This window comes from Gigantopelta aegis, unplaced genomic scaffold, assembly GCF_016097555.1.
Source record: "Gigantopelta aegis isolate Gae_Host unplaced genomic scaffold, Gae_host_genome ctg1986_pilon_pilon, whole genome shotgun sequence".
NCBI lineage: Eukaryota > Metazoa > Mollusca > Gastropoda > Neomphalida > Peltospiridae > Gigantopelta > Gigantopelta aegis.
In genome coordinates, this window is record NW_024532820.1 from 119,393 (window position 1) to 144,092 (window position 24,700).

Genomic DNA, 24,700 nt, shown 5'->3' on the forward strand with positions numbered 1-24,700 from the left:
CAATCTTATTTGCTATTGTTGTACTTATTCCTTTTCTTAATGCAGCTAGTGTTCATAAACTGCTCACTTATCAATACACAAACTGCAGTAAGTTATAATTATTAATGTTTCATTTATCTCTCTTTGCAGGTAAAAAGGATGACACAAAGCCGTGCAGAGATAATATCTGTCACTATTACACCCAACCAGCCAAAGAAGGGAGATAAAGTTAAAATTAGCTTTAATTTTTTGATGAGTATGTTTAATAAACTCCTAGTTTATATGTTCTAATATATTTTTTTACTTCACAGAGGAAGAGATAACCTCTGGTCTTCTAGCTTTGACCCTCAATTATGGTGACATCTCCATTGTTGACGAGAAATTAGATTTGTGTGATCTTATTACACAAATTGATAAACAATGTCCAATATCAAAGGGCCCTTTTTGACTTTACGTTTAGTGAAATGATTCCATCCTTTATTCCTTCAGTAAGACCTAAATTATTGCATCAGATATATAACTCTTGTTAACTTGTTAGGGTAAGTATGAAGGAAAAGCCACCATTTTATGATCAGGCTGGACAAGAAGTAGTATGTGTCGACCTTAAAATTACTATTTAAAATAGCAAGTGTGCACACTTCCACAAAAGAACTAAATGTCTGTACAACAAATGTCACACTGTAAATGTTGTATAATTTAATTAAGCTAATTATAAACATTAGATCAAAAATGATTGTCTATATAATGATCAGAAAACAATAATTTATATATTTTATAAACTTAATATTCATGCAATAAAATTATAGTGTTTAGTGTCTATAAATTGTAGCGATTATTATGGTACTATATAGCTAAATTAATACATGATGAAAGTATCCATATCAACGTACATCCATGAGTAACTTCTACCAAACAACAGTTACATTGTCTAACAGTGTTAGTGTCTATAAATTTTAGTGATTATTATAGTACATTATACCTAAATTAACACATCATTAAAGTATACATATTCATAGGTGTAGGAAGAGGGGGGCACAGGGGACATGCCCCCCAATATTTTTGGTGGTATATTGTGAGATGGTCAACTGATTTAGATTAGCCACTTTTCAATCCCTATCCTCATAATATAATTTACACCTGTAGATACACATTTTATGTAAAAAACATTTTTTTCAAAAAATTTTGTCAGTGAAAACAACAGAAAAAGGTTTTATTTTGGTTGTTTTTGAAATACTTCACTGTTAAAATGAACAATGTTAAAATGTTACATATGCCCCCCCCCCCCCAATGACAAAATTATTCCTACACCTATGTATACCTACGTATATCAACATACATTCATGAGTAACTTGTATACCAAACAGTTACATTTTAGAATAAATACACCTTCAAAATGTGAGGTCACAGTTTTTATTCTACATGTCAACAAGTAGTTTCTATTGAAATACACATAGTGAAAGTTAGAAACCATAAATAATATCACGTGTCATTTATAAAAACATATCAAAGCTTATGTAAGCATATATGTAATAAAAACAACAGTAGTATATTTAAGGAAAGTGCACAAACAGGTTTTACTAGACTAACACGGAGACAGAGATATAAAGAATGATGACACTAGTAGTGGCCCTTTTTATTATTGCTATCCTTCTTCCTTCCCTGAATGCTGTCAGTCTACACAAAACAGCATATATTGAAGATTATTATGGTAACTCAGGATTTTCATTTACCAACTGCAGTAAGTTTTAATCTATCAAAACTGCTACTTGTAACCTGCTATGATTTAAATAGGTAAACCTGATGATAAAAGCCGCTTGGAGATAATATCAATTTCTGTTATACCTAATCCACCAAAGAAGGGGTCACTTGCTACACTTGATTTAAAGATGCAATTAAGTATGTTTTGTTAACCCTTACATAAGCTATTTTAATACTTCCTATATTTATAGAGGAAACAGGTGACATCTGGCCTAGTAGAGGCAACCCTTAATTAACGGACAATTTCTATTGTTGATGAGAAATTAGATTTTTGTGATCTTATTACACAAATCAATAAGAATTGTCCTGTGCCACCTGTCCATTTAATCTTCATTTTTCAAAGACAATTCCTGACTTTGTCCCTTCAGTAAGACCAACAAGATTATATCAGCCATACTTTTAAATGTGTTTTGTATAATGATAGGGTGAATATGAAGAAAAGTGACGTTCTTTGATCAAGACAGTAAAGAATTGGTCTGTATGGATGTCAAAAGCTACTATTTAGAGCATTGTCAATGCAAATTGTTGTTATTTAGAAACCAGTACACTTTGGTGTGTATGTATGTATATAATTATGTATAATTCTGTAGACGTATCATCATTGCTCTATAACAAGGAGCGAACATGGCAGCAAAATTGATGCGCGCATAAAAACCACGCACATAATAGTAAAATCATAATCGTTACTCGTTTGTTAATGGCGTTTTCTACTGGTGTACTAGTTCTTCTCACTTGTTGTTTTTTTACTAACAAGAGCAGTCCAAGAAGACTCAAATCCGAGTAAATGACATAGAAGTTGATAAAAAAGCTATATCAAAAACCAACTCTCTTTGGACAGACTGCAGTAAGTCCCTTATGTCTGTTATTGACAGAAGTTTTTTTCTTTCAATCATTAACAAACAACAAAACTAATTAAAATGATTTATGTTTGGCTAGCTAAACAGCAATAATATCAACATCAAAGCATATTAAGTATGCCATCTTAACGTATTACAGTTATGACTACCTTGGTCATATTATAGGGTCGGTCTTCAGATCCAATGACCATTTACTCAGTAAGCATAGCCCCCTAGCCACTTCGACGTGGACAAGAAGTCTATGCTGCAATGACAGCAGAACTTGGTGAGTTGAATATATACTATTATCAAGTATATAGTAATTTTTTTCTTTTCTTCTTAAAGGGTCAAGATGTTAACAGTGGAAAGAGTATCTGTAATATTACGATACGCTAATATAATGACAATTCTACATAAGAAATACAACTTGTGTAGTTTTCTAGAGCAGTCAGGTTCCTCGTGTCCACTATCAAAAGGAACTGTTACTTTAACTTTGGGGTACTACCATCCCTTCCTCGTTGCCACCAGTAAGTATATGTCTGGAACTCATGCAGCACACACACACACACACACACACACACACACACACAAACACACACACACACACACACACACACACACACACACACACACACACACACACACGCACACACACACAAGCAGTGCTTCCATCTGGAGACACAAACACAATGAATGACAACAGCACATGGTACCATCTTGCTAAATACAGATACTAAATGGACATCACATTTTCCATTCATGGATAATGTTCACAGGCCATTCAACTACTTATTTTGCTACATTCATCAGAACATTGTCATTTTTTTTACTTTTTTACTTCTCTTTATGCAGGGTCAATACACTGGTTCTATAGTAAGCAGTGGATGAGAAATGGACAAGATTAGCTTGTGTATCTCTGAATATCAATATGGGTGCTTAACAAGTGAAACAAACATTAACATAATATGATCTATTGAGATATTGTAGTAATTTGTAATTAATTCTTCTTATTAGATATTAATTACAATTAAGCTTACATTAACATATGCGTTTAGTTATATTTGTTATTCCTATTACATTTTCATCCAATTATAATAGTGTTATCACTCTGGCTTTATTCCTTGATATATTATTGTACAATCTCTTTTAGACAATCCACCTTTATGCATAGTATGTTTGTTAACAAAGACCTTTTGAGTTATAAAGCACTTATCACATGTATACACTGACTGACAATATTACATGAAGAGAAGAGATGAATAGAAGTGACTACACTGAATGATATATGTAACACATATATTGAACATCACCTTTCTTAGTGTTCTCTCTCTCTCTCTCTCTCTCTGATAGTTGTATTAATAGTTTATTATCTCTTACATTCACAATATATGCCATAATGAAAACAAAACCAAGTCAGGACTTACCCACTGCAAGCACAATATATGTTATTGCTTAACCACATCCACAATAACCAATAACATAGCCAAACAATTAAGTACATGTCATATATTATATACAATGCTATAATACTTCATTTAAAATGTTGACAGTTATAAAGTGTTTACAAAATGGACATCCATAATGAAAGCTAGCAAATATATATACAATACTAACAGCAAAATTATAATATGTCACAAAACAGTTTATGTATATGATATAAAGATACAATAACATAACAGTAATCTACCATATATATATATATGTATATATATATATATAGTATAGTATAGTATAGTTCACTGATGTACATATATAGCTATTTGCTAACTCATTATATTGTGTATATACTGTTTTGAATGTTGACAGTTGGCCATGGTCTGTCTATGGCACAAGAAAAACTGTCTATGGCACAAGAAAAAACATATGTCTTATTGAATGTATAGTTCCAGTTCAATATTTTCAATTGTAGTTTCTGACTACCTCCTTATCACTGTCTAAACAATAACTCACGGAAGAAGCTGTTTTTAAATAATCTAGTTCACTAGTAAAGCTCACTCTGTGATACTCAAATGACTTCAAGCAAAATACACTATTCTCCAGTATAAGGTCACAGACCAAAACTTGTGTTTCTTTTGAAGTCAAAAACAGGCCTCAACCATATAAACATGCCACAAACTGGGACCCCTTTATAACAATGTTTATATATGAAATTAAAACTCATATGATTTTAATTAAAAGTGTATAGTTAACATAAACAACAGTAGTATATTAAGAAAAGTACACAAAACAGGTTTACTAGACTAACACAGAGACAGAGAAATAGAGAATAATGACACTAGTGGCCCTTTTTATTATTGCTATCCTTCTTCCTTCCCTGAATGCTGTCAGTCTACACAAAACAGCATATATTGAAGATTATTATGGTAACTCAGAATCATTATTTACCAACTGCAGTAAGTTTTAATCTATCAAAACTGCTACTTGTAACCTGCTATAATTTAAATAGGTAAACCTGATGATAAAACCGCTTGGAGATAATATCAATTTCTATTAAACCTAGTCACCAAAGAAGGGGTCACCTTTTACACTTGATGCCAAGATACAATTAAGTATGTTTTGTTATCTCTTACATAAGTCCTTCCATTTTTCCTATATTTATAGAGAACAGGTGACATCTGGCCTAGTAGAGGTAACCCTTAATTATGGAACAATTTCTATTGTTGATGAGAAATTAGATTTTTGTGATCTTATTACACAAATCAATAAGAATTGTCCTGTACCACCTGGTCCCTTTTATTTTCATTTTTCAAAGACAATTCCTGACTTTGTTCCTTCAGTAAGACTAAAGACATTATGTCAGCCATACTTTAAATGTTTTTATAATGATAGGGTGAATACGAAGGAAAAAAGGGACGTTCTTTGATCAAGACAGCAAAGAAATGATCTGTTTGGATTTCAAAGTTACTATTTTAGAGCACATTGTCAATGCAATTGTTGTTTTTTTAGAAACCAGTACACCTTTGGTGTGTGTGGGTATGTATATATATTAATGTATAATTCTGTAGAAGTATCATCATTGCTATATAAACAAGGAGTGAACATGGTGACGTGCGCATAAAAACCACGCACATAATAGAATCCCTACTAGTTGTTTTGTTAATGTGGATGTTCTCACGTGTTGTTGCATACTAACAAGAGCAGTTTAAAAAAAAGACTCAAACCAGAATAATGACACAACTCATTTAATTTATTATTTTGAATGTTAACACTTTTTGGATCAAGTCTACTTACTATATCAAGTTTAGCAGTTCAATATTTTCCATTGTAGTTCTGACTATCTCAATTATCATTATTTAAAACTTATAGAAAAACTTTTATTTGAATATGTCCATTATACAAATTATATGACAGACATCATGTGATGATCAGCAGATTTTGTTAATTAAATTATTATTAATACACTGTCTTTTTCAATAGTACAAAAATAGAGTTCTCTAATAAATAGCGCAATAATAGATGGTACAGGCACAAGAACATATGAACTTATCATGTATTCTTTGTAATGGTTGTTGTATAAATTTGTTTACCTGGAGAAGAAGAGACATGTCATAAACTTATTCTCTTTATAATTATTTCATAAAACAAAACAGCTGAGATAGTTATTTGTATGTAGAGAGAGCATAATTGATTGATTATTTGTGCTTAGAATATTAAACAACAAATTATCAAGCACTTATAATAGCAGGGAAATGTAATTTAAATTTCAAGGTTTTGAGGTTTGAGGATTATAAATATAATTTACGTTATGTAATAAAATTTTAAAGCTAATTACTAATTAAATTAATTGAAAATGATAATTTCCAAATCTATAATATTTCTAACCTGGATAATGTCCATGGACAAGTATCCAATCAGCTGTAGACTTTGACAGTGTGTCTTCAATCCATGTCCACTCGTCTTCTGACTCTTTACTTGATTGGGGACCACTAGGAGGTAGATAGCGTAATGTAGGATGTGTTATACCAGCACGAGAACAACAGTGTCAATAAATATCATTTGTATCGTTATATTAGAAGTGCTCAAAAGAAAGGACTACAAGAGAGACAAGAGTAGAAGTAAGGTAGACAAGAGTGGAACTGTATAATTATAAAGCTCTAGTATTGTGTAAATTACCCCTCCCCCAAAAGAATCAGGTCTTGTTCCTTTATGGGAGGGGCTAGTTATACTCATTATACACAAGGTATATTTATGCTGATTCAGCACTTCTCCATGCTGATTTAGCACTTATTTCCTCATGCATACAGTATAGTCATAATATTATTATAGTGTAACTTCTCTATAGTCAAAGGTACTTACTTCTGTGTAATAAAGGCTTGGCATATATCAGCGATTAAATTTCTTAGTGTATGCAACTTGAGCAGATTGGTTGCCATAGTGATTGTGGTTTCCCCACCGCATATACCATCGTTTTTGAAGTGATTTTGCTGTGAATACATTCTAAATGAAATAAAATGGCAGAAAAGCATTTCAAGCAAGTGTTGATACTTATATGATTAGGATACTGTAGAAACAATACCAGGTGTTACATAATCATTTAGCTATAGTGAACCAACCATAAATAATGTTGACATACATTTTGAACATTACTAGATGAAAGTGATAATTGACATCAGAAAAGCAACTTCACAATCTTTAATTTATCAGGTTGCACATTATAAAAATGTATCTAAATTACTTATACTAGCAACAGTAGTTGTCTATTTGTTTCAAGTATTTTGTGTAAGTAAAACTTTGTTCAATGCTGCCAAAAGAAACTGTAAAATTCCTTTCCAAATAATAGTGCTATAAATCACAGGGACAACTCACAACCACATGTCTTTACACCTTTTTGACATGTGCTAAGCAGATGTAGACCATAGGGCTACCTGAAATGGCCAACAACTAAATCAGTATATCTTGCTGTCCAATTTTTTCAATTGTAGTTTCTGACTACCTCACTTATCACTGTCTAAACAATAACTCGTGGAAGAAGCTGTTTTAAATAATCTAGTTCACTAGTAAAGCTCACTCTGTGATACTCAAATGACTTTCAGCAAAATACACTATTCTCCAGTATAAGGTCACAGACTAAAACTTGTGTTTCTTTTTGAAGTCAAAAACAGGCCTCAACAATATAAACATACCACAAACTGGGGACCACCTATAACAGTGTTTATATATGAAATTAAAACTCGCATGATTTTGAAAGTGTATAGTTTAACATAAACAACAGTAGTATATTTAAGGAACATACACAAACAAGTTTTACCAGACTAACATAGAGACAGAGATATAAAGAATGATGACACTAGTGGCCTTTTTTATTATTGCTATCCTTCTTCCTTCCCTGAATGCTGTCAGTCTACACAAAACAGCTTATATTGAAGATTATTATGGTAACTCAGAATCATCATTTACCGACTGCAGTAAGTTTTAATCTATCAAAAACTGCTACTTGTAACCTGCTATAATTTAAATAGGTAAACCTGATGATAAAACCGTTTGGAGATAATATCAATTTCTGTTAAACCTAATCAACCAAAGAAAGGGTCACCTTTTACACTTGATGTCAAGATGCAATTTAGTATGTTTTTGTTATCTCTTACATAAGCTCTTTTATACTTTCTATATTTATAGAGGAACAGGTGACATCTGGCCTAGTAGAGGTAACCCTTAATTATGGGACAATTTCTATTATTATGAGAAATTAGATTTTGTGATCTTATTACACAAATCAATAAGAATTGTCCTGTACCACCAGGCATTTAATATTCATTAGGAAAAGATGATTCCTGACTTTATTCCTTCAGTAAGACCAACAACATTATATCAGCCATACTTTTAAAGTATTTTATAATGATAGGGTGAATATGATGAAAAAGTGACGTTCTTTGATCAAGACAGCAAAGAAATGTTCTGTTTGGACTTCAAACTTATTGTTTAGCACATTGTCAATGCAATTTTTTTGGTGTGTGGGTATATATATAATTATGTATAATTCTGTAGACGTATCATCATTGCTATATAAACAGGAGCAAACATGGCAATGTGCACAATAAAAACCACGCACATAATAGAATCTCTACTCGTTGTTTGTTAATGTGGATGTTCTCACGTGTTGTTGCATACTAACAAGAGCAGTTCAAAAAGACTCAAACCAGAATAATGACACAACCATTTAATTTATTATTTGAATGTTAACTTTTTGGATCAAGTCTACTTACTGTATCAAGTTTAGCAGTTCAATATTTTCCATTGTAGTTCTGATTATCTTAATATCATTATTTAAACGTATGGAAAAACTTAATTTGAATATGTCACAATTATATGACATCATGTGATGATCAGCAGATTTGGTTAATTAAATTATTATTAATACACTGTCTTTTTCAATAGTACAAAAATAGAGTTCTCTAATAAATAGCGCAATAATAGATGGTAACGCACAAGAACATATGAACTTATCATGTATTCTTCGTAATGGTTGTTGTATAAATTTGTTTACTGGAGAAGAAGAGACATGTCATAAACTTATTCTCTTTATATTATTTCATAAAACAAAACAGCTGAGATAGTTATTTGTATGTAGAGAGAGCATAATTGATTGATTATTTGTGCTTAGAATATTAAACAACAAATTATCAAGCCTTATAATAGCAGGGATGGAAGCTGGGGGGGGGGGGGGCATTGCCCCCCTTGCTAGAGTCTTGCCCCCCTTTGGAAATTAGGATAGCCATTTTTATTCAAGGGGTAATTTGGATGTAAATGAATACAGAACTGAAACTCAACACAAGGAGTATACAGCATAAGATAACCGTAGGCTAAACACAAGGAGTATGTACAGTTTTTAACCTAAACACCAATAGTCTATGGGTGTTAAATTACTCCTAAATGCCTTATCACACACAGGTGGTTTATAGGTGTTAAGTGTCTTATCAGACACCAGAAATATGGTCATCTCATCATGTCATTTGAAAAGCACAAATGGTCTGAAAATGGTCTAAAATTCAAAAATTTCTGGGGACATGCCTCCAGACCACCCTAGAGGACATGCTGTCGCGCACAGTCCCTTCACCCCCCTAAATTTTCTCGATATATTATTTTGCCCCCCCCCTTGTCCATTTTTCTAAATGAAACCTGAATAGTAAGTAATAAATTTATTCAGTAATATTTTAGGTATTGCAAACTTTATCTTCATGAATTAAGTCAGCAATAAACTTTTAACTAATAATCACAACCAATTTGTCCAATGTACAAACTCTGGCTATCAGTACATCATAATTATTATGTTAAATGTCATTTACACATACCAGTCACTAGTAGACGAGGGTTACTATACTAGCCTTGTTATTAAAGGAATAGCAATAACAAGCTCTAGTTATTTTTCATAACAAGAAACTGAAAGCTAAACACCAAAAACAACAAAGTATTTCTTTATAAACAAACTATTAGTTAATATGCATAACAATAATACATAAGGGAATTTATTGAATGTAGTGTAGCAATTTCACAATCTAGAGTGATTGTGATTACTATTATTATTATTATTATTATTATTATTCACAAATTACTTGAATAAGGGGGTGGGATACTATCATATGCTTTTAATTCTCAAATTTTCTTAATGAATACAAAATTTTAGAGAATTTCATAAAAATTTTATTACATGAAAAATTTCCAGTATCTGATACTATTTACAGTAGAACTTTTACCATCATCATCAAAGAAGGTGACTACCATTGTTTTATCAGTAATACTCACAGTACAGTATAAACCTCCATGACTGTCTGTGAGATCTATGGGACCATATCGAAATTTGAGTGACCCCTTGGGTATTTTATCCTGTTAAGAGAACAGAAATATAGGAATAAAAAATAGAATAATGGATTAACCAAACAATATAATGACAAGATAAATAGGCATCCAATAGAGCCAGGCTCCATAGAACACATAATAATGAGATTGATATTTATAGCAACAGGAACTACTAACTTTATGTGCTGTAGAGAAGTCTGTAAGATGAACCAGCACCACTTACAAAATAGTTTACATTTGATCCATCTTCTTTGATATGTTGTATATCATGATCATGACCGCAAAAATAACTAAGAAAGAAAGAGAATACAAACTAAAATGGAATTTTCTCTCTCTCTCTCTCTCTCTCTCTCTCTCTCTCTCTATTTCTTACGCTGTAGCATTATATTTCATAAGCATAGGTCGTAGACGATCAACTAATACTTGAGTAGGACCATGTTCAGCAACAGACCACACTAAATGGAAAAATACACAGATGTTAACTATTATATATACTAATAGTAATAGCGGTTGCCAATAAAAACATGTTCAATATGACTTGACATGATTGATGACTAATATACAATACATCTAATATCTAAATATATATATATGATATATATATATATATATATATATATATATATATATATATATATATATATATATATATATATATATATATATATATATATATATATACCGTAAACGTCAAAATTTTCAGGTAGTTATATTTTTGCAGTTGAGTGACATTGTGAAATTAGATTATGAATAATTAATAATTAATAATCAAATTTTCGCAGTTGACAAAAAACACGAAATTATGAGTTCAGGAAAATTTTACACAGGCGAAAGTTTCAGCGTTGAAATTTTGACAGTTTTATGGTATATATATATATATATATATAAATTTGTATATTCATTATTTTTTATCTAGTGATTATAAAACATTTAATTTTAATTTTTGATATTAAAAAGTGCTATACAAAAAAATCAGAAAACTTTGTAATATTAAATTTAATGTAATTTAAATTTTGAGGTTTTGAGGTTTGAGGATTATAAATATAATTTACGTTATGTAATAGAAATTTTCAAGCTAATTAATTAATTAAATTAATTGAAATGATAATTTCCAAATCTATAATTTTCTAACCTGGATAATGTCCATGGACAAGTATCCCATCAGCTGTAGACTTTGACAGTGTGTCTTCAATCCATGTCCACTCGTCTTCTGACTCTTTACTTGATTGGGGACCACTAGGAGGTAGATAGCGTAATGTAGGATGTGTTATACCAGCGAGAACAACAGTGTCAATAAATATCATTTGTATCGTTATATTAGAAGTGCTCAGAAGAAAGGACTATAAGAGAGACAGGAAGTAGTAAAGAAGTAAGGTAGACAAGAGTAGAATGTAAAAACTGTATAATTATAAGGCTCTAGTCTTGTATAAATTACCCCTCCCCCAAAAGGATCAGTCTTGTTCCTTTATGGGAGGGGCTAGTTATGAAAGAATACTCATTATACACAAGGTATATTTATGCTGATTCAGCACTTCTCTATGCTGATTCAGCACTTATTTCCTCATGCATACAGACTACAGTATAGTCATAATATTATTATAGTGTAACTTCTCTATAGTCAAAGGTACTTACTTCTGTGTAATAAAGGCTTGGGCATATACCAGCGATTAGATTTCTTAGTGTATGCAACTTGAGCAGATTGGTTACCATAGTGATCGTGGTTTCCGCACAGCACATACCATCGTTTTTGAAGTGATTTTGCTGTGAATACATTCTAAATGAAAATAAAATGGCAGAAAAGCATTTCAAGCAAGTGTTGATATTTATAGGATAGTGTAAAAAAATACCAGGTGTTACATAATCATTTAGCTATAGTGAACCAACATCAATAATGTTGACATACATTTTGAACATTACTAGATGAAAGTGATAATTGACATCAGAAAAGCAACTTCACAATCTTACTTTATCAGGTTGCACATTATAAAAATGTATCTAAATTACTTATACTAGCAACAGTAGTTGTCTATTTGTTTCAAGTATTTTGTGAGTATACATTCACTTTGATTAGTATGAGTGGAGATTACTTTGTTCATGCTGCAAAGAAAACTTTAAAATTCCTTTACAAAATAATAGTGCTATAATCACAGGGACAACTCAGAACCACATGTACTTAACACCATTTTGACATGTGCTAAGCAGATGTAGACCATAGGGCTACCTGAAATGGCCAACAACTAAATCAGTATATCTAACAAGAAGTCAAAACTGCAATACACAAACATAGTAAGAGGTTAAGGGTCTACATAAGTCTTGTCTCTAGTCTTCCTGACACATGAGAATTTAATTGATTGACATTAATAATTCTGTTTCAATTTGGAAATCAATCTGATTATCTGGAAGTTTAGGAATGAGACCATGACAAAGTACCTGGACCTGTTATTATTAACTACGTTGTCATCATCTCTGGGGATTACCTCAAACGTGGTTTGGAATCGAGGATCGTCCTACATTCTTTACACCATAGCCATAGAAGTTGTCACCCAAAGCAATAGTGAATTGAGAGTTGATCTCCTGTGCTTTTGACGCCCATACTGGAAGCTATCTTCTTTTCTGTTGTGGGTATAATATGGATCGTTAGACTGACCGCCCCAATCTCCTAGCATGACATAATTGAGTGTATCGCTATCGACTTTTACAGGGCACTGTAGCAGTAGCCGAGGGCATAAAGAGGAAGAAAGGAAACCAAGAACAGCAACATGGTGGACGGAATCGTTGACGTCAGGTCAATAAAAGTCAGGTTTGGAGTTCTCTCTTTATTAAAAGGTGGGCTGGGAGCAATAATTAAAAAGAGGCGTGGCTTATTAGAAGCTTAGTCATATAATTATTACTACAAACACAAAATAAAAAATTGCGCACAAATAACATGTCACTAGACTCTAGTCTTCTTTGTAATTGATGTTGTATAAAGCTGATTACCTGTAAGATAATAATAATAGATAATCAATTATTGTTCTGTCTACTCTAGTTTCAACCAATACCAATAAAATAATCAACAATTAATATAGAGATAGTAATGTTTTAATTAATTCAATATCTATATATACTGTTTATCATTATATATTATATAATATAATAGTAATGTTCCAATGATAGAGTTTCCATACAGTACTGACTTAACTTACCATCATTATCAAAGAAGGTGACCACCATTGTTTTATCAGTAATGCTCACAGTATTAAAACCTCCATGACTTTCTGTAGGGTCAAATGGACCATATAAATACTTCAATGACTTATGTGGAATATCATCCTAATGAAAACAATGAAAATAGTACTTAAAAATAGAATTTATTTGCTGAAGTATTTAAACTAAAAAGGAGTCCTTCAAAAAGAAGCATAAAATGCATTTGACAAGCTCATAACTAAAGGTCAACCTTTTATTCACATATAAATGTTCTAATGTAAACAATCAGATTTGTGTTTATTGTAGATGATAGAATAATAGAATTATTTGTTATTCTACATTACATATGACATGTAAGGAGTAACCTCGTGTTTTGTTGAAATGTCAGTTAGGTGACCAGCACCACTAACAAAATAGTCCATATCTATATCATCTTCTTTGATATGTTGTATATCATGATCATGACCGCTAAAGTAACTAAAATAGCAAAAAAAACAGATATAATTTTTTCCTTTTCCCATGTGTGTCTGTTTGTCCATCTTTCTAGTCTCTTACGCTGACACGTTGTATTTGATAAGCATAGGTCGGAGATTATCAACTAATTCTTTGTAGGGCCATGTTCAGAAATTGACCCACACTGTATGGTTAAAAGAAACAGATATACATGTCACTGTTCATATTATTAATACCTGGATAATGTCCGCAAACTAATACCAATCTGCAGTTGAATCTTTCATTGTTTTTTTAATCCATTTCCATTGTTTTTTTTGCCTTTTTTTCCCAAATTTGGACCATCAGGTGGCAAAGAACGTAATTTAGGGTGCGTCATACCAGCCAAGACAATAGTATCAATAAATATTATTTGAATTGTTGTATTAGTATTGGTCAGAATAAAGGACTGCAAAAAAAGTAAAGACTACAATTGATTAATTCTAGGAATTTTATTTCATTTTTTTATTACAAATATTTTAGAGTACCTGTTTACTGTTGTTACTTTAAATAATAGTAAAGTTCAAAAGTGAAATACTTTGAACAGACTAACACAAAAATTGTTTAGAAAGTGTAACTTCCCCAATAATTTTAAGAAAATTATCTTTATTAGTAAAGAGGTGTATTTGTATATAACAATACATCTAAATAGTAAGAACTTCTTCAATATTTTTAGTAACACATATGTGACCTGATTTACAAAAAGGGACCACTTCTGTCAAAACATTTGTGACCTGATTTGTGAACAAAACTAACATTACAACAACTCAAACATATCAGCTTGTATACATACAGTTGCTATATATATATATATATATATGCATAACTATTCTATATGAATGGAATGCAAACTGGTTTTTATATGTTTTACAGTGTTTTTTTTTCAAAATCATGATCAGGTCACAAATGTTTCGACAGAAGTGGTCCCTTTTTGCAAATTAGGTCACATATACTTACATCTGTGTAATAAAGGTCTGGCATGTACCAACGACTAGATTTTTTTAGTATATGCAATCTGAGCAGATATGTTACCATGGTGATCATGGTTTCCACATACTGCATACCATCGTTTTTGAAGTGATGATGCTGTGAAGATATTCTAAATGAAGAAGAAGGAAAAAATAATAGGAAGGCATGCAATTTATTAACAACAACATTTGCAAAAAATGTTATAAAGGCCATGATATTGCAATGTTAGCATATTTAAGTTGATATATTTTAGGTTTGCACATTCAAACTTCTTGCATAATTCTATAAAGAAAAAGGTTTGAACACTTCATAAATTATTCTATTATAAAAAACTATAAAACCATACATTGGTTATCAGTTTTGACAATGAACTAACTAACTTCCTCCTTGCAAGGCTATGGGCTACTGCTCAAACCACTGGAGTTTAACTGTGTATATGATTTGGTATTGCATGTTCTTAACACAATAACACAGGCTTCTTAGCTCCTAATCAATTAATTAAAATACAGTCATGTTTGACTACCTCAAATGTGGTCTGGAATCGAGGATCATCTTCACTTTCTACTCCGCCATCATAGAAGTTGTCACCCAATGTAACAGTGAATTGAGAATTGATCTCCTTTGCTTTGGCACCCATACTAGTAGCTACTTTCTTTTCTGTTGTGGTATAATATGGAGGATCACTTTGACCACCCCAGTCTCCAAGCATGACAAAATTGAGTGCATCACCATCAATTTTTACAAGCTCTGGGGGTAGAGAGGAAAAAAAAGAGCAAAAAAGGCAACCAAGAACAGCAACATTTTTGATATCTGAGTTGGCAAGCCAATGAGATAGCAGGTCATTTTAGATTCTATTCTCTATGCAATAATCAGATAATAGTTTATTTGAGATGCTATCACTATGTAGCAATCTAAACAACATGTTATGCATGTAGATAACACGTGTCTGCAAATATAGAAGGTGTGGCTAGAGCAATTAATTAATTATAGAGGGTGTGATCAATAATTATCCTAAAAAACAAGATGGCTGACGATGATGAAATACAAGCAATCAGAGCGAAAAGACTGGCTGAGCTACAGGCTCAATATGGAGGAGGAAAGGTAGAGCTACCACATCTAAAATTCCTTGTGTAATCTAAAACAATAATGTTAACGTCTCTAGAGTATTAATACAACATTGTCTCTTTCTTGGATCTTGATTAATGTACAATACATGTTCCATCCTTAGCAACAGGACCAAGAGCAGAAAGAAGAGGCTCAAAGAAGACATCAAGACATGAAAAATGCCATGCTAGCACAAATTCTTGAACAATCTGCAAGAGCAAGATGTATGTTATTATTTAGGCAGCCCCTCCCACCTATCAAAAGTGGGTGGGGATCCAACAGGAGGTCCTTATTTCCCTGTGTTTAGTTAATAGGTTTAGAGGAGGGTGTAGTTCAATATGACTTTCTATTATATGTCTAGATTCATTGTAATCATGAATAGTTAGTCCCTCTTTATGAGACTATATATTTTATTTATTTGATTAATGTTAGTTAGTCCCTACTTTGTTATGATATATAGTACCATACCATCACTATATACAATATATTACATTGCAAACGAAAAGAAGGAAGAATTTCCTTATGACCATTGCTCTCTATATTCCATTCAATTGCTATCTGTATTACACAATTATGACATCATAGAGATGTGTGCTATTAATAGCTATTGTCTTTTCCAGTAAGCAGTATAGCTCTTGTAAAACCAGAGAAGGCAGAATTAGTTGAGAATATGTTAATACGTATGGCACAGACAGGACAAATTCATGGCAAAGTCAGTAATAAGAGAGTTACAAGTGGAAATATTTAATGAATTATATACAATGCATATGGTCTTTGTTTTTTACAGTTAGGAGAGGCTGAACTAATTAAATTACTTGAACAAGTCAATCAAACTCAAGCCAAGAAAACCACAGTTAAAGTAATAAAATTGTTACTATGGCAACAATATATTGCATATTCATGTTAGTAATCTTGACTAAAAGTCAATTAACTTTAATTTAAGGGGTGTGGTTTAAGTACAACCTTATGTATTGGAAATATATTACATGTATAGTTAATTATTGCTATGGTGACAAGTAACTTCTCTTATAGTTTGATAGGAGAAAATTGGATGATTCCGATGAAGATTGAGAGAAAACTTAAAAGTCTTAATTTTTATAACAAGTAACTTTCTTAGAAACAAAAGCACTCACTCCATTAATAATTACATTGATCAATTAAAACCAGTTATTGAAACGTGATTCTTTTATCATTAGAAATGTACCAATAACTCTGAGATATGTTATGACGAATACAAATTTTTTTTATTAATAAAAATTATTACCTGTCTATGTTGTTTACCTGGTACAAAATTTTGTAAGAAAATGTGTCCAAATTTAGAGTTTCATTTTAATTTGAAAAAGTGATTCTAATTTATTGCTGTTTCTTCACAGCTGCCACATGTGTCTCGTTATGTTCAAATGACTCACCATACTCATTAATTCTGTTCTTATCAACAGGATAGAGCCTATAATAGTTAATAAACTAGTGAAGTTCTAGTACACACAATATGTCAGTTAATACCTACTAGTGAAACTATCTCAATAAAGACATCTTAATGTTACTAGGTATGCATACTAAAGGGTAATCCCTTAATCAAGTAATAATTAATCAAAGGGCAGGCATAATGAATTAAGGACACCCTCTACATTTAGGACACAAGTATTATACAACCTCTATATTGAGGACACTTGTTCTAGTCCCATACTAATACTTTAGTCTATTATACAACCTCTATATTGAGGACACTCGTTCTAGTCCCATACTAATACTTTAGTGTATTATACAACCTCTATATTGAGGACACTTGTTCTAGTCCCATACTAATACTTTGGTGTATTATACAACCTCTATATTGAGGACACTCGTTCTAGTCCCACACTAATACTTTCGTGTATTATACAACCTCTATATTGAGGACACTTGTTCTAGTCCCATACTAATACTTTAGTGTATTATACAACCACTATATTGAGGACACCTCTATATACTAAGGCCAGTTTTAAAGGTGTCCCCAATAGAGAGTGGTTCAAATCATATCATTAGACTTATATTTTTTGACACTAACCATCTTTGATAAAGATAGACTAGGAACACAACATCATCTCTAAATACAGCAACACGATGTGATGTTGGCATTGTTATAATAAATGCAAATACATCATCAATGAAGGTATTAAATGCCTGGAAAAAAAAAAATGGGTCCAAGCAACTAACTATTTGTCAGCTAAACCAACCGTCCATCTGTCTGTATATCCATCCATCTATCCATCCATTGGTCCATCCTGACTATTTATCTGTCCATGCAACAAACCAACCTTGTACATGAATGCTCTCCAAGGTAAATGGGCTACTGATTTTAACTGGAATAGAAACATCACACTATATTTTATAACATGCTGTAATAAAAGTACCTTATAATTAACAAACAATTGAGGTAACATAAATATAAATCCAAATGCATAGACACCTATAAATAGTATACATGTGATGATCATGTGGTTATCATGTGACTCACCATTAACAAGACTATGTATAAGCCAGGAATACCAGCTAAAGAAAAAGGAATAAAGTAATTTCTGTATCTAGTTTCCCTCTCTCTATCTCCTCATCTCCTAAATCCTCCTTCCCTTCCACTTCCCTCTCTCTCTCTTGATTCAACTTCTCACCTTTTATAACTAAGATATGCTAAACAATATACAGCTCCTAAAAGTACTAGTGGAATTAGAACATAGGTTAGATATTTCATAGCTTGCGAGTCATATCTGTCGGTTTGTTCCTCTAATGCTATCTGTTGTCCAATCTAACAGAAGACAACACACATGTAAATTGATAAGTACATCTGTATGTTAAAATACTTTTAATTTAGGAAGGCCATTACTCCATTCTATTTTCAGCTTAAGAGCTTTCCAAACTTTCCAATACTAATAAAAGAAGTTTATATATTTTATTGATAACTATAGTATCTTACTTCAATAGCGGCACCTATGCCAGCTGGTACTTGAATTAATAAACTTGTCTCTTCTTCCATTAAGTATAGGAAAACTACAGTGTAACTGAAACACCTCCATATGACTAGAGGGAGAGAGAGAAAACTCATTATGATCTAATCAAATTAATAATCAAGACTCTTACCTGTTCGTCTCGACAAACCAACAGTAGTTTTTTCTTTTCCTCCAAAAACTAATGTCATTTTTAAAAGCCAAGAAATCAAATAGCATCTGACAAGGAAGGACAGATATATCATTACTAATTTTTTTTAAAAGTCAACATACATGAAAGAAGGAGATGAAACAAGTCATCCCAAAAGATAAAGGTTAGTACCAAATATTAATTCTTTCATAGTATCTAGTTCCTTCTCTGGAAAACCTAATGGTAAATAGCAGAAAAAGACTTAATACCTACTACAGACATATACTGTACATTGGTACACCTTGGACACTCTATTTTAAAGACTTATAATAAGAACACTTGTTCTAGTTCCATACTAATACTTTACTGTATTATACAACCTCTATATTGAGGACACTTGTTCTAGTCCCATACTAATACTTTAGTGACCTCTATATTGAGGACACTTGTTCTAGTCCCATACTAATACTTTAATGTATTATACAACCTCTATATTGAGGACACTTGTTCTAGTCTCATACTAATACTTTAGTGTATTATACAACCTCTATATGTTTAAAATTGCCTTTGTATTAAGGACAGTCAGTCCACAAAGAGAGATGTTACTATACTTATATACTGATAGTTTTGTAATCACCTAGTGTTGCCATTGTCCTTAGTGCTTGTCTGAATTGTATCCAGATACGAAGTTGGCCCAGTCCAACAGGAGAGTAAGAGAGAGACAGTGGCATTGTTGTATTTGATGATGATACCAACTAATAAGAGATAATATATAAAATTGAATCAGTGTTGATCCCATTATATGATTCTGATTATAGGATAGGATTATGAGAATAGTTGATATACCATAATGATTACAGTTGATCATAGTTGACCATATTTAATACCTCAGTAATCATAGTTAGTTATAGTTTATAACACAAGTGATCACAGTTGATTATAGTTGATAACATAGTGATCATAGTTAACACAGTGATCACAATTAACCATATTTGATAACACAATGATCATAGTTGATAACACAAGTGATCACAGTTGATTATAGTTGATAACATAGTGATCATAGTTAACACAGTGATCACAATTAACCATAGTTGATAACACAATGATCATAGTTGATAACACAGTGATCATAGTTGATCACACAATGATCGCAGTTAAACCATAACCATTACTATAATGATACATGTTGATATTATGTTGATACCATAGTGATCACAGTTGATCTCAACATACTTTTAAATCTCTGTTAAGAACTCGTAATTCATTGCAATAGATTATAGGAAGGTAAGTCATTGTGCCAGGCAGTAACCTAATAAAAATAATTTCAAAATTAATGCTGATAATTAGAATAAGTTACACAATGAGTTAATTGTCACAAATTAGACACTTGTGACATATGTATAATGATTATTATTTAGGGTATGAATATACTTTAGCACTACTTACTGCAGCGTGTTGGTTATCCATAGTTCAGGGTGGGAGGAGTCTGGAGTCAAAGTACCAATCATCTCCAACTCCATAGAAACTAAGTTCTGGTATCCAGTGAGTAGTGGGAACAGACGACTTGTTGTCTGGTACAGACTGGAGAATAAATTGTAGGACATATTGAAATATAGAATGATGGATGGATGGATAATTGGATTTATAGATGGATAGACAGATAGTCTGAAGACTAACTTCATATTCTCCAGTAACCAGATTAAATTCAGCTGCAGATGCCACCAAATATTTTGTCACAGGTACTGTAATGATACTGATCCTCTGACGTTGAGACGTCTGGGTCAGGCTCTTCCCTTGGGGACCAAGAAAAACATGTATATAGAGAGAACCATTTCCAAGTGTTGATAAAGGTAGAGTCACATTTGTTTCACTGAAAAAGAGAGAGAGAGAGAGAGAGAGAACATGATCAAACACGTTTATTGCAATTGGTGATGAACAAGCATCTCAACAAACTGCCATTACCAGTAATAATAATAATTAAAGATGGGTGGAGCTTAATGCTTACAATGTCCATGTTTCATGCTTTTCTTTTAAAATCAGTTCCATTGAAGAGTAAGATCATATCATTTGTAAGTCTACTATCTGAACTAATTGATGTATATAATTGAAAACTATAAGATTGAAAACAATAATAAATAAAAAACATAAAATTACAGAAGTCACATCATGTTACTAGCTATAGACATAGGATTATGCTTTCAATTTCATTACAAAACCTACCAAGTGTCTAATTAATGACCATTGTTTAATTTACATGTATAATTGCCAGATTTCGTTAAAAAAATGCTTTCTACCAACACTTATAAATATTGCTGTAGGATAGAACAGATCCTTTACTATAAATACATAAAGTTTTGACATTGTATAGTGAACACTAGGATTAATGAACCATAACAGTAATACAAACACTCATACAATTTATATGGACCGTATTATTCTAATTACCTGCATTTTCTTTTCATCGGATATGCTGGCTTGAGACATCTTCGTGAGTCGGTACAGCTTGCCGTGACGAACAAGTTGTACATGTTAAAGGCCCAATATGAGATACCGAGGACAAAAATAGCTACAACAACACGAGAGGGAAAACGACAATGTGAAAAGAGCCATCTTGATTGAATTATGGAAGACTCTAATTAGTCGTAAAAGTAATAATTTGAATTTTTGGAATACATGTACATGTAAAAAGGGGAGGAGACTAGTTTTCTAAACTACAATATGGCAAGTGAGTATAGACCATTAATGACACCTTTATATTCTAAATCATTGTACTTATAGTAGTAATACAGTCTAAGATTGTTATAATGTACTTTATTGTATTTTATTCTCTCTAAGTGGCAGGATGTAGTGAAGTAAGTGCGATTGGAACAGTTTGCGATGATTTTGAACAGAGAGAAAGTTTGAAGGAGGAACTATTCTCTACTCAGTATGATATTACAATACATGTAGTACACATCTACTGCTTTTTTAGTTCAGGAAGTTCTGATGATGATGAGTTTGATAACATTATAGGACACCTTCAAGATATTGTATTAGGTAGTGTTTATGTAAGCAACTTAAATGTACCTGATTACTTTTATAGATGACAATTTTGCTGAGTCTCAGCAAAAGTTTATGGACAAGCACTACCACCATTTTGAGGATGTTGAGGAAAATAAGTTGATTTATACAGACATTCACAGAGAATATGTAAGGATGTTTATCATCCTTTAGAATCCCTCCTCTTCCATAGACGGAGCTAATAGAGACCCACATTGAGACTGAGTTACTCCTTAGAATACCAGGCTTTAATATGACCAAGTTTCTAAAAATGATAGAGTAAGCATTACAAAACACATGTTACCATAGTTACCATGTTGATGCTATTGTCAGTACTTTTTCTTGATTGCTAGGACTAGGAGATCTGAAATTCCTGAAGAAATCTTTGAAAATGTTACTCTCCTTTACTGACTTCCTCACCTTTAAACAGTATTTCTGGACTTTAAAGCGTAACACCACACACACACACACACACATTTCCCATATCTAATAAACACTAAATCATGCATTGTTATATTTCCTGTAGGAAAAAGAAGGCAAGGTTCCTGATCTGGGTGGACTTATCATAAACTCTTCTCTCTGGATACATACATGCATAACGACTGACATTGAATGGCAACCCGTTCACTAGACTAATATACTGTTGTAACTTTAATATAATCAATATTACTAATTATAGGAGTCAACAGATTCTTCCCCGTTCCCATATTATATTGAGGTTTTTTTATATTTGGGAAAACCTGTATAATAATTTTAGCATAATAACAATGATAATATTACTCTCCAAGTCTATGACCCTGTCCCCAATCATGTCCCCGTCCCCCATCTATTATCTCCTCGTTTCTTCTTCGTTGAGGGGCAGAGCCAAATCCCACTGTAGTCGCTCATTAGGAAAGAGACGATATCTAGAGAGCACATTTATAATATACAACATGGTGGACAATTATGTACTTGTAGAAAGGGGTTAAAAAAGATGACTGCTTATAACAGCTGCTTATGAACATTGCAATCTTATGATCAACAAAATATAATCTTAATAATAATTATTGTTATTACTTCTTTATAATAATGGCAGAAATGTCAAAACTTTCTCTAGGTTACTAGTTGTTGGTTATAATGTACTATATTGGAATAATTTTGTGTTAAATGTCAAAGACCTTATATATTCTAGTTGACCTTAGATCAAGTTGATAAACGTAGGTTATAGACAAAAACTCCATTCATTGCAATTTAGTACTTTATAATTTGATTGTATTCATTAAACAGAAAATTATATAACACTTAATGACACATTAACAGTAAACTTACAAAAATTGTGGTGTAGAGAGAAGCTGACTCCCTCCAAAATCTTGTGGATATTGAACATGATAAAGAAAATAAAGATGGCCGACCAAGATCCCTAGAAGTAAAATAGGCCAACTAGAAGAGATAGAAGATAGAGTGCAATAATTCACTAATAACAATATATAACTAATCATAAGTACAAGTATGTTATTACTTCCTTATAAATCATTTAATTAAGTGTGTTATTACTTCCTTATAATCATTAATTAAGTGTTGTTATTTACTTTCTTATAATCATTAATTAAGTATTATTATTTACTTCCTTATAATCATTAATTAAGTATTGTTATTTACTCCTTATAATCATTAATTAAGTAGTACTTCCTATAATTATTGTGGTTGATTACTTAGCTCCCAGTTGTTATATAAGAAGAACAGAAACAGTACCCAGGAAAGTACATGGCCTAGAGAAAGAAAAATCTTTAATTTTGTAGCTTCAAAAATAATATTTAAGAACAACATTCATAAATAAATGAAGATATATACCAACTTTATTGTTAGTAGTTAGTATTCTACTATAATAAAGTGACTTCTAGTATTGTTTTGTTTGTAAATGTTTATTGTTATCTTACTTTTACTTGGATTCAAACCAAAATCTAGCAATAGTCTCTTATTATTTGACACCAAACGTAGAGAGCAGAAAAGACGAGAGCAGGACTCATAATGTATAAATCAAAAAACAAACCTGCAATCTTTAAGATGTAAGTTAAGTCAAAGCAGCTGTACACAACATTTTTTATATTATAAACTTATGGAATGTGTTGATAAATTAGGATACATCAATACAAATAGAATTGAACAGGAGCATAAATACATAGTCAGCTGGTCTGCCTGCAAAATAACTAGTGAGACAGGAGAGAGAGAGAAAAAAGGTAATATTTTTTTCTAATAGGTCACACACCAACCTTCCTCTAGAAGACGAGAGTAGCTATATAAAAAGAATAAACATCATAAGCCAATTGAAATTGACTGGATGCCAAAATAATGATGTCAGTAAACGCCATAACTAGAGAGAGAGAGAAAGAGAGAGAGAGAGAGAGAGAGAGAGAGAGTAGAGAAATGAGCAGAGAGACAGGTGTACCACCTAA

General features: G+C 31.9%; 3 protein-coding genes across 3 annotated transcripts; 1 reads left to right on the forward strand and 2 right to left on the reverse strand.

Annotated features, from left to right (window-relative positions):
* Positions 1–10,545: 10,545 nt before the first annotated feature.
* Positions 10,546–15,933, reverse strand: LOC121391256 (tartrate-resistant acid phosphatase type 5-like). Its single transcript, XM_041522944.1, is given in 9 exon segments — positions 10,546–10,657; positions 10,741–10,822; positions 11,500–11,603; positions 12,075–12,141; positions 13,553–13,679; positions 15,000–15,044; positions 15,046–15,141; positions 15,535–15,758; positions 15,912–15,933. Coding segments are annotated over 9 exon segments (879 nt in total).
* Positions 15,934–16,034: 101 nt separating this feature from the next.
* Positions 16,035–17,186, forward strand: LOC121391258 (programmed cell death protein 5-like). Its single transcript, XM_041522946.1, has 5 exons — positions 16,035–16,112; positions 16,240–16,339; positions 16,736–16,827; positions 16,903–16,974; positions 17,148–17,186. The coding sequence occupies exons 1-5, from the start codon at positions 16,035–16,037 to the stop codon at positions 17,184–17,186; spliced, it is 381 nt and encodes a 126-aa protein (XP_041378880.1).
* A 282-nt stretch (positions 17,187–17,468) lies between these two features.
* Positions 17,469–21,713, reverse strand: LOC121391257 (cleft lip and palate transmembrane protein 1-like protein). Its single transcript, XM_041522945.1, is given in 14 exon segments — positions 17,469–17,562; positions 18,163–18,278; positions 18,413–18,457; positions 18,509–18,564; positions 18,613–18,647; positions 18,764–18,897; positions 18,953–19,018; positions 19,066–19,169; positions 19,230–19,260; positions 19,262–19,315; positions 19,370–19,398; positions 19,401–19,463; positions 19,864–19,981; positions 21,675–21,713. Coding segments are annotated over 14 exon segments (984 nt in total).
* Between the last annotated feature and the right edge of the window lie 2,987 nt (positions 21,714–24,700).

What these genes read in the sequence shown, in the direction of transcription:
- LOC121391258 (XM_041522946.1), top strand. Translation starts at nt 16,035, where the DNA reads ATGGCTGACGATGATGAAATACAAGCAATCAGAGCGAAAAGACTGGCT. An exon ending in CTCAATATGGAGGAGGAAAG is followed by an intron (nt 16,113 to 16,239) that starts GTAGAGCTACCA and finishes TTCCATCCTTAG; the next exon opens with CAACAGGACCAAGAGCAGAA. An exon ending in ACAATCTGCAAGAGCAAGAT is followed by an intron (nt 16,340 to 16,735) that starts GTATGTTATTAT and finishes TGTCTTTTCCAG; the next exon opens with TAAGCAGTATAGCTCTTGTA.